Below are 10,000 nucleotides of genomic sequence, written 5' to 3' on the forward strand. Positions count from 1 at the left end.
TCATGTCTTGTTATCAAATTTCCAGGCAATGTGCCATAGTACCAACAGCATCACATCAGAAGTGTTTCCAGAGAAAGAGATAAAATCACTTAAAAGGCCAGAAACAGTAAGGAAAGAGTCTCTTACTAATGATTAATTATTGTAGACATATTGTGGGGTGCTTTAACTGATCAACTGGTAAACTATAAATGAGGTCAACTGGTTAATTAAGCACCCTTTTATTGTCACTATATACACTGTAATGTCGGCTGTCATTGCTGCACTTCAGTCCGTACTGTTCTAGTAAGAAATAATTATGGTTTGTTAGTTCCTTAGCATGTCATAAAATAATAATTTATTATTATTTAAGAGGGTCCACTGTAAAGAGTAAAGAGCATTGTAAAGAGCAGTACTCAACTTCGTCGCCAGCTCAAGTATTTGGCCAAAAATTTTGGCACTTCAGGCCTTGTACATTTCAGTGAAAGGTAAAATGCAAGCTATAGGCTGAGCCGAAAATCGGAGCACGTAAAGCGGCCTTGACAGACAGAGATGGGTAAAAGTAGTTGTAAATTTTAAATGCTGGATAATTTGACTTGAAAATAAATTGGACAAAACATCAATGTGCATCACTCAACATTGCTACCTAATTCTATTGTGGCTGAGTCCACTGTTCCAGACATCGTTATATGATATCCGCATTTATATACTCTTGATCCTTTCAATGTGCAAACGGTCTCCATTCTGGAAATAGTGGAATGAAGTTAAATATAGATGTAGATTTCGGTTTGCATCTCTTAATTAAGGATAAGTAAACACTGTGTGAACGTATAGTCTGCTACTGGACATTCATGGTACTCATTCGATTAATAAAAAATTAAATAATAATAATGTAATAAAATATTTTGGCGGCCAGGCTGGCAACTAAGTGTGAAAAGTTAGTCGCCAGTGAATTACATGTAAATCAAGTCTCATTGGTGACCTCAGGGGTCGCAACATCAAGCCCTGAAGAGGAATTTTAGGTCAGCTATAATGATGTAGACCAGTCAAATAATGACTTGTTTTGTTAGGCAACTCCTAGTAGATCGAGTCTGGCTTAATTTACAGTATGCTATGCAGTTTGTTTGTAATGTTGTTTGTATTCCCCTCACTAGGCAGGTACTCAGTTCAAAGCAAGTTTGAACAATCTGATGTCAATCTTGATGTGCAAGCAGCCTTCCTATGTTCGATGCATTAAACCTAATGGCTCGAAGAAAGCAGGTTAAAGCTCCTTATTTATTTGTTCATTGTTCATGAACATGTTGATTAATACTATTTTTAGAGATAAATAATGGAGGTAATAGTATTCTTCTTTAGTACTTACAGGCCATCTATTAAAGAAACATTTAACCAAGGATACTTCACATTATATACCCACTAACCTCTGTAGCAAGTGTTTTTGGTTGTGGTACATGGAAAGATTTTTTTATGTTTTGGCTGGTATGACCCTCCTTCCTCTGCCCTGCCTATTTTTTTTCTCTCCCCCCATTTTTCACATCACCAAACACCAAAACATATTTTAAAATGTTCCAGCTCCCTCTATGGAAACGCTTGCTATGCAGGCCATAATACCCACTGTTTAGAGTACAGGTGTCTGGTGATATGCTGGTCCATTGAACTGAGCAGTCGCATTTTTCCTGGCAGCAAACTGACTAGCTTTTATGCAACTTTGCTATGACTTTCAGGGGTTTCAATAACTTCTGAAATAGCCGTCCATGATAGCCCATTGAAGGCGGCAGTTTGACAAGTTTATGATAGCATTTTTAGTGAAAATCAAGGCAAACCAGCCGGCGGTGTGAGGCAAAGCAGGCGGCGGTATACCGCTGGTAACCGGCTTCTATTGAAACCCCTGGACTTTACTGACTGTTTGAATCTTATTCTTGGCTTATAACTATTCTGTTTTGAAAATAGCAAGTTTGTTGATTCTCCCATTCAATGTACACTGTAGGTGTCTTTCAAGATGACCTTGTAAAACATCAGGTGAAATACTTGGGTTTGATGGAGAACTTGAGAGTGAGAAGAGCTGGATTTGCATACCGCCGACCTTTTCCATTTTTTCTGCAAAGGTAAAAATAAAGCACGTCTTTAAAAATACTATTTTATTAGTAAGAAATTTTAATGATTACTCACGGATTTGTAAAACGTTTTAGAATGAAAAGGAATCAACCTTAGAACAGTTGAAAACTGTTTCACTTGTCAACACTGTCACTATTGCATTATGAAGTAGCCCAAAGATAGTTTGGGGTATGGTATTAAGTAAACATAGTTGTTGTTATTTAAGAAACGGTCCAGATAAGAACGATAGCAACAACGGCAACGCACATGTTGGAATTCAATTGGTACATGCAAAAAGGTGATAACTTTTCTATTGTCTGTACTTACTTCTGATTGGCTTAAACAGCAAAAGTTAACAAAACTTCATAAAGCAGTATTATATTCATCCTTACTTTCCAACCATCTTCCATCTTTCATCTGGTCTCAGTTTAATTGAATTCCACAGAAATCGTATGTGGGGAACATGTAAAATTGTAAACGTTTCTTGGCTTTTGTTTTCAACTCTTGTGATTGGTCAAAATCTTTTAAGGACGTTCGCGCCAAAATCTTCCTACGGTGAGATTTTCTTCATTTCTCGCCTAGAGTTAGGTCATAAAGTAGTTACTCCAAAAATGAAAAAAAAAATGGGGGTCACCGACTTTGTTTCGGAGAAAATGGCAGTGGAAAAATGCCTTAATTTCCAGAAATCGCTCATAATAGCGAGATGTAGGCTCATCTGCTCATCCATCGAAAATCATAAAAATAAACTGTTGGAGTGAAAGTTTCCGTGCATAGGTTTTTAGGAGTGAGATTTTTAGATAATTGTATGCCACTAGGGATGTGGTAAACAGTAGAGTTCATCCTCGACGAGCGTTTTCGTAAGCTCTATCCGTTGCAACCACTACCAGAATTCGATGGCACGAGGAAAGAAAATGTTAAAAAAAGATAACTTCTTACGGTGAGAATTTTTTCATTTCATCATATTTTGTAGATAGTAAGTAAAGTAAGTGATTCATGATTAAAAAAATAGGGGTCACCGATGATCTGAACGAGTAAAATCGATGTGATTTTGCAAAGCTCTTGGAAAAGTTCGTTTGTCACGCTTTTGCGTGACCTGTTGGGCAAGGACTGGAATGCAAGAGAGGATCGATCGTTGAAGAGATGAAAGGTTTTTACCGAAGAAAAAACCTTTCTCGAGCATAGCAACGAAGTTTTAAGCAGGGGTCATCTTCATTTGGTTTGTGTTTTGTATAGTATCTCTCCATTGCCGTCATGCTCATCCTCTGGAGTGTGTTTTTTTGTGAAATTCAATCGCTGATTGTTTCCACGCAGGTCCGCATTATTCAAGCGGACGAGGACGAAAATACTGCTCAATTTTCACGAAAGTAAAGGAAAAGAACTTTAAAAACATGCATTCACTTTGAACTTAAGTTCGTAGGGTAATAAAAACATTAAAAAGAAACAGCCCCATTAAATTTACGCAACGGTTCGTCCTTGAGTTTTCCAAACTTTCAGCCACTAGTCTACTCGATCAGCTACCTTTTCCAGAGCTTTTCCATCCTCCCGCTCACTTCTCTTTGAAGTTTCATTATGATTCGGAAATAAATGTGCCATTCTTTTGCCGGCCTGGAATTTTTTCCTCGGCGTTTTTGTCGGCATGTTATTTTAACTGATGCTTGAAAAATTTGTATGAAAGTCAAGTATACTAGTGCACGACTGATAAAACCTCGCGAATATCAGTCGTGCAGTAGTCTACTTGACTTCCATAAATATTTTGAATCAATTTTGACTGATCACGATCTTCTCTGATCCAACGCTGTGCAAGACTTATCATCCACGGTTTGTGCAAAGGTTTTAAAACCTCAACTTCACTAATGCTCGAAGTAATGCGTGACATATTACAGTTGCGTTACCTGCGCAGTAACAATGTGCACAAACAATTAGCGCGAACGTCCTTAACACAAAAAAACACCCTTTCAAAGTGGGCTGTAAATGAATTTTATTGCGTTAACGGCTTTCCTGTAGGTTTATGCATTCTCTGTGTAAAAATGATAACATTCCTATGTGGGGAAAGCCCCGTTGCCGCATAACAAAGGAAATTGCTCTCCACCTTACACGGATCATTACTTAATACCACACTAAGTATTTTTTTTGCAGTCTTTGTTATTAGAACCTGACTGCTTGTCAAGTTCTCTTTTCAAGCTGTGTTTTTGAACAGTGTTGATTAAATTTATAACTACTCATATAGTTTATTATAGAATTTGATAGTGTTAACTGAGTTTAAAATAAGACAAATTAAAATTGACCGCCACATAGGGAGACTGTTTCGAGCATTTACCCATCACCAGAGCAAATTCACATTCCCCTCTGACAAAGTGGTCAATTAATTTATCATCTCAGTTGATACAACCAAATTCTCTTGTTTCCAATTCCCACTGATGGAGGCCTACAGAATGGTAAAGTCTGCTTCAAGCCTAGTGGCCCATCAGGCCGGCGCTTATCTCCGGTTACTGCCTTACAGAATGGTACCCTTTTTTATTCTGCATTGATGTTAACATTGTTTAAACTGTCATGATGTTTCTTACTTTATTTGACTACAGATACAAGTGTTTGTGTCCAGATACTTGGCCAGTTTGGGATGGTAGGTAAATCCTGTCTCTTTGCATGTTACAGGCACACGCAGTGGATACTAGTACTGCTCGCAGACTGCATTTCAGTATTCCAGCTGGGATCAAATCATCTCTACATGCACTCAAAAGCTCAGCTTTCCAGCCATTTGAGGCTGGTAAAAATAGTGATCAGTTGCGCATGAAATAAAATAGAGGTGGCGCCTATTGCAGATTGGTTGTATAAGGTTATCTATACAAATGCTTACAGTTTATAGTGCAGGAAATTAAAGGTCTGTGTTATCTTTCATTGAGAACTGAGAACATTTTTAGGAATTCATATATTATTGTCATTTCATTTGGCATTTGTTTTTGAATTTTTAAGATCGTTGCCAATAATCGTTGCCAATTCCATTATGGAAAACATGTATTGTGAAAATGTTCTGTATCCTTACCCTTATTCTCTTGTGTTTTGCATTTAGATGATCCAAGTGAAGGCGTTAAAACACTTTGTGAGCATCTTGGCTATAAAGAGGATGAATACAAGATTGGAGTGTAAGTCTTTGTGGAAATGTTTTTTAAGTTCCCTTGCTCAAATAGTTTCAATTTCTGCACCTGATATACTGGAGACAATAGGCATGAGGTCCTCCCAGGAAGGGAAGGTGGGTGGAGGGGGGATGGGGGGGGGGGGGGGGGGTCATTGTTCCCTTGTTTCCTTCAAAATTTTGCTTGTATTCCTTTGTTCTTGAAACTACTTCCAAACTTTTTTGATACCTAAAATGGTTTATGTTCCCTTGTTCCCTAATTAAGGTATCTTTTTGTTTTTCGTTCCTTGTTCCCCAGTTTAAATTAGCCATGTTCCCTTGTTGATCCCTAAAACCCCAAGGAGACCCTCCTGAAGGCATATTGGTTTTCTAGACAAAGAGGTGGGTCGCAGGAAAAATAGTCAAAAATAAGCCTTTGAGTCATCAAATTTAACCTGACAGACTTTAGGTGGTCAACATTCTCCCTTTTTTTCAAGACTAGCAGAAAATTTTCCCTTAGAACTTCTGCAGCAGGTGTGCACTTCATGCTGTTCTTGTTTTACAGTTCTATTTCTGGAGAGGTTTCGAAACTGCTTGAAACCCATTTTTGGAGCTCATCTCAGCCTCTTTTTTGTGAGCATCAAAACAAATTTTCACTCTCCGATTTCCCATTAACCCCCTTTTTTTGCTTTGACAGGACAAAGATTTTCATTCGCTTTCCTCAAACTTTGTTTACAACTGAAGATGCATTTCAAGCCAAGAAACCTGCTCTTGGTATGTTTCTTGCATTTAAAAGTTGAACACTTGTTTAATGAAAACTCTTGTTTTAAGTAGTATTTAATAAAAATAACCAATACAATGTATATTATTAAATAAATGATTTATCGATATAAAGTTTTTGTAGGGAAAGGGGTGTTAAGATTAGTGATTTCAAAAAACATTTGACTGTAAAAGATTGCAATAATATACCGGTATTTCTTCAAAACATTATAATAAAACATTTAAAACTACAAAAGGCTAAAGTTGACATTGTTTTGACGTTATCTTAACGTCTTTATCAAGTCAAAGATAATGAAGTTTTCTGCGTATAAATACTAAAAGCAACAATAGGCAATCCAAACGTAAAAAATACAGTAACTTACAAGCTAAACAAAAAGTTTAGCTTGTATGGAGTCCACTTGCTCGTGCAGACGGGAAATTGATTACATATCATATGTTGCCATGAGGCAGTGCAGTGAAAGCAGCTGTTTGGTTGAATTTGCACTAAGTAGTCTGTATAGTGTGGCAGGATTACCTCTTTTATTTTAGTTTTTGTATTTTTTGACAGCAACATTAATACAAACCCAGTTCAGAGGTTATTATCAACGGAAGAAGTACATCAGATTGCGAGTGGCAGCAATTATCCTTGAAACACACTGGAGACGAGTCTTAGCTCAGAAACTTCTTGTACGAAGAAAGAATGCAGCTTACCGCTTACGCAAGTATGCTTTGCACGTGCTGCTTCTGCTGTCAAGTAAATTATGCATCCCATACTTTTTGTGCCTATATTCTGTGTGAATGGCTTGATTTAGTGACAAAGTTTTCTGGGCTTCACTCGACTCAAATAATAGAAGGTACAACTTACGGTAAATTTCATTTTATCTAAAATGGCTCATGTTGTTATTTTAAGGTTTATCAAAGGATTCATTACAAGAAACCACCCTGCAAGTGAAGATAATGTTGATGTTAGTATAGTGACCTTTGATTTTTGTGTGTCCTCTAGTCTTTGCATGTACTATGTATGCCTTTTGAGTTGAGTTAAATATTCACCCCTTTGTTGTTTGCCTGAACAAGGCACAGAGTACAGTTTCTGTCATATGTTTCTACAGGCATGCCAAGAGGCTAGTTGTGCAAGCTGCTAGAAGCCTTAAGAAAGGACAATGCCTTTTTCCTACTAATTTTTAATTTTATTTGTATGCCCATATTCATTTGGACTGTTCCCAACAAGCTAACTGATTTTCGTGGATTTGTATGAAAATGTGGCTTTTAGGTGGGTTGAACCAGTTTCAACAATAATTTAGAGTCCGAATGTCTTGTTTGAAAGCAATTTTATGGCACCAAATGAAACACCAGTAATTAGTGTGGCATATGTCACCATGGCAACAAAAGAGCCCAAAACGCCTCATATTTTGCCTCTAAAATAATGCTTATAATTTCAAAAACGAACTTGGTGACCAAAGTTTTCATTGCTGGAAAGTGATTGACAGGCTAAAATAAGACTAACTGCAAAGTTTAAAAAATTCTCCAGAGCAGATTCAGAGCTGCTTTAAAATTGTCAAGTTAGGAGCTGGGTAGATTCAAGCCTTCCAAATAGTAATTTCATTTATTTGATTTATTAACTTTGCCGGTCAAGGCTGCTGACCGAGTGCCACAACAGCTTGTGCCAACTACTGCAGCCCCTTTTTTTACCCTCCCAACCATGATACACAACAGAAGACAGACCGCAACACCGGGAACTATGCGTCCTATACTCTTAGTGACAAGTGTGTGGGTTCTTTTACATATGTACGTCCCACAGGATTATGAACATTGAAGGGTTGTGAGAAGGGGCCTTATGTTTATCGTCCTTATCTGAGATGACTAGAGAGTTTAACCATTTGCAGATGTAATTTCAAAGGCAGCACTTTCTCCTCAGTTATTTAAAGACCCTGAGTGTTGGTCCAGCCGGATTTGAACTCACGAACTCCCGTGTGACAGCCCGATGCTCAACCAACTGAGCCACCAGTGCGCGGTCTGTTGAAACTGTTGACTTGTTTGGGCTGCCTTAAACAGCTTTTTTAAAAGACCTTTTTTTTCATTCTTTAGTTCATAGCATATGTGAGAAAATCTCATCTTCTTCAACTGTCGAGAAGTTTACCCAAAACTGTGTTGGACAAGAGTTGGCCCAAGCCTCCTGGCTCCGTGGTAGAGGTGAGAGGGGTTCTTTTCGTTATTGTTTTACCAGCATCAGTGTTATTAAAAAAAGATAAAGGTTGAATTACTATAGTTTATTCAACACCTGTAATTCTGTAATCCTTGAAGCCATTATCGATAAAAAAAGTCAATAATATTTTACTCTTTGTGTCCGCACCCTAAGGTTCTTTATTCCTCTGACTATAATAATCCATATGGGAGGCAATTTAAGTTACAACTTACAGTACATACCACTCTTCAGTTTTATGTATGGCCATAAAAATAGAGTGGCTTTTTTGTGTGAGGGCCATTAATGGAACAAATAAGGTGCCATATTATTACACCAAGAATGAAATATTGTGGACTGCACTAGCAACTGAGTAGAGTGATAAGAGGTTTTATTATTACTGCTGAAATATTTCAGGCTTCTGAATTGCTGCACAAGTTGCACACTCGTATGCTTGTGAGGAAGTATGTGAGAAGCATTACTTCTGAAAAGAAAGCCCAGGTGAGGACCTAATGAAAATAATGATCAATGTGGCTCCTTATGGGGTGGGGCTGGGGACTGTAACACCAGAGGGTGGGATTAATCAAGTTTCGTCAAAGTCAACAAAGGGGCAAGGAAGGTTCTTCGCTAGGTGACTTACAGTAAATAATTGCGGCCTTTGATCTCCTTAACCTCCTTGGCCCTGTTGGATTAGAACTCAATCATGTTGTTTTTCTTTCGGCCTGTCATTTAGGTAAGGGTATTATGGTAACCCATTGACGACTCACTTTCCAGTTTGTAATAAAATTTAGATAGCAAGTTTCTCATATTATAGGACTTTTCATGACTTGCAGTGAGAGATTCAAGTAACCTATCTCTCGAAACCTCTTGTCTTTTGAAGGACGAAAATAATTTACCATCAAAATTAATGTAAATTATGATGCACTATTATTACATGACATATCTCACAGGGTGTTACAGATGTGGCCAAAGCAGATGGCAATTATCTCTGGATATGATATATAAGTGAAGATAATTATGATAACTTTTCATTTTGTCATAGCTTGAAATGAAAGTGACAGCAAGTGAAGTTTTCAAAGGGAAGAAAGCCAGCTATATGCCAAGCATACCAAAACCATTCATGGCACACAGACTTGGTAGGATATTGGTTGATTTTAATTGCTTGTGGTGTTTTGTCTGTGTCATGTAATTACTTCATTTACTATGGTCCCCTTTCTTATCCATCTGTAGACATTACGCGGGAAGTGCTAAAGCACAATGTCAGTGCAAACAAGCAGATTGTACCCTCAACAGAGAATATCAAGGTGATGTAGCTAAGCAATAAGTACAAGCACGCTTACTACAAGTACATTGCATGCCCTCAATACTACTTCGTGGACTTTCTGTACCAGTGACAGAGAATCATTTAACTCAGTTGGTAGAGAATGAGACAACTTTGTGAGAAGTGGTTGGCTTAAGTCTTGGTGGAACCTTAGTGTAGATATATTCAGAAATGCACTTCATGAGATCCATGCAAATTTTGATAATCACTGCGAAATGTTCCCCAATGTGGCCCGGGTTCGATTCCAGATTCGGCATCATTATGTGGGTTGAGTTTGTTGGTTCTCTTCTCTGCACTGAGAGGTTTTTCTCCAGGTACTCCGGTTTTCTCTCGATCTCCTCAAAAACCAACATTTGACTTGATTTGGGTAGATTGTTAATTTCAGTTTACAGTGTGCTCTAGCGCCAGAACGACTAGACACTTGGATGGATAGATAGTTTAATAAAAAAATATTACTTCGCAGCCAAAAGGCTGAATTGCATAATACTTTACAAATTTGACAATGATACACTATATATACTATGTTAAGATACATGAGTATGACTAATTTAAATTTATTTAA

The 10,000-nt window shown here is 37.7% G+C and overlaps 1 protein-coding gene across 3 annotated transcripts in view; it reads left to right on the plus strand.

Moving 5' to 3' along the window:
• Positions 1–10,000, plus strand: part of LOC137976446 (unconventional myosin-Ic-like) — a 37,327-nt gene that overhangs the window by 17,682 nt on the left and 9,645 nt on the right. For all 3 annotated transcript variants that reach the window (XM_068823804.1, XM_068823802.1, XM_068823803.1), the window contains 12 exons: positions 26–106; positions 1,131–1,236; positions 1,964–2,081; positions 4,650–4,690; positions 5,138–5,210; positions 5,877–5,953; positions 6,507–6,660; positions 6,849–6,903; positions 8,024–8,128; positions 8,535–8,618; positions 9,160–9,253; positions 9,348–9,421. In XM_068823804.1, coding sequence (XP_068679905.1) covers positions 26–106; positions 1,131–1,236; positions 1,964–2,081; positions 4,650–4,690; positions 5,138–5,210; positions 5,877–5,953; positions 6,507–6,660; positions 6,849–6,903; positions 8,024–8,128; positions 8,535–8,618; positions 9,160–9,253; positions 9,348–9,421 — 1,062 coding nt within the window. The remainder of the gene's footprint in view (positions 1–25; positions 107–1,130; positions 1,237–1,963; positions 2,082–4,649; positions 4,691–5,137; positions 5,211–5,876; positions 5,954–6,506; positions 6,661–6,848; positions 6,904–8,023; positions 8,129–8,534; positions 8,619–9,159; positions 9,254–9,347; positions 9,422–10,000) is intronic.

The sequence above is a fragment of the Montipora foliosa genome, chromosome 11, assembly GCF_036669935.1.
Source record: "Montipora foliosa isolate CH-2021 chromosome 11, ASM3666993v2, whole genome shotgun sequence".
In the NCBI taxonomy this organism is placed as follows: Eukaryota; Metazoa; Cnidaria; class Anthozoa; order Scleractinia; family Acroporidae; genus Montipora; species Montipora foliosa.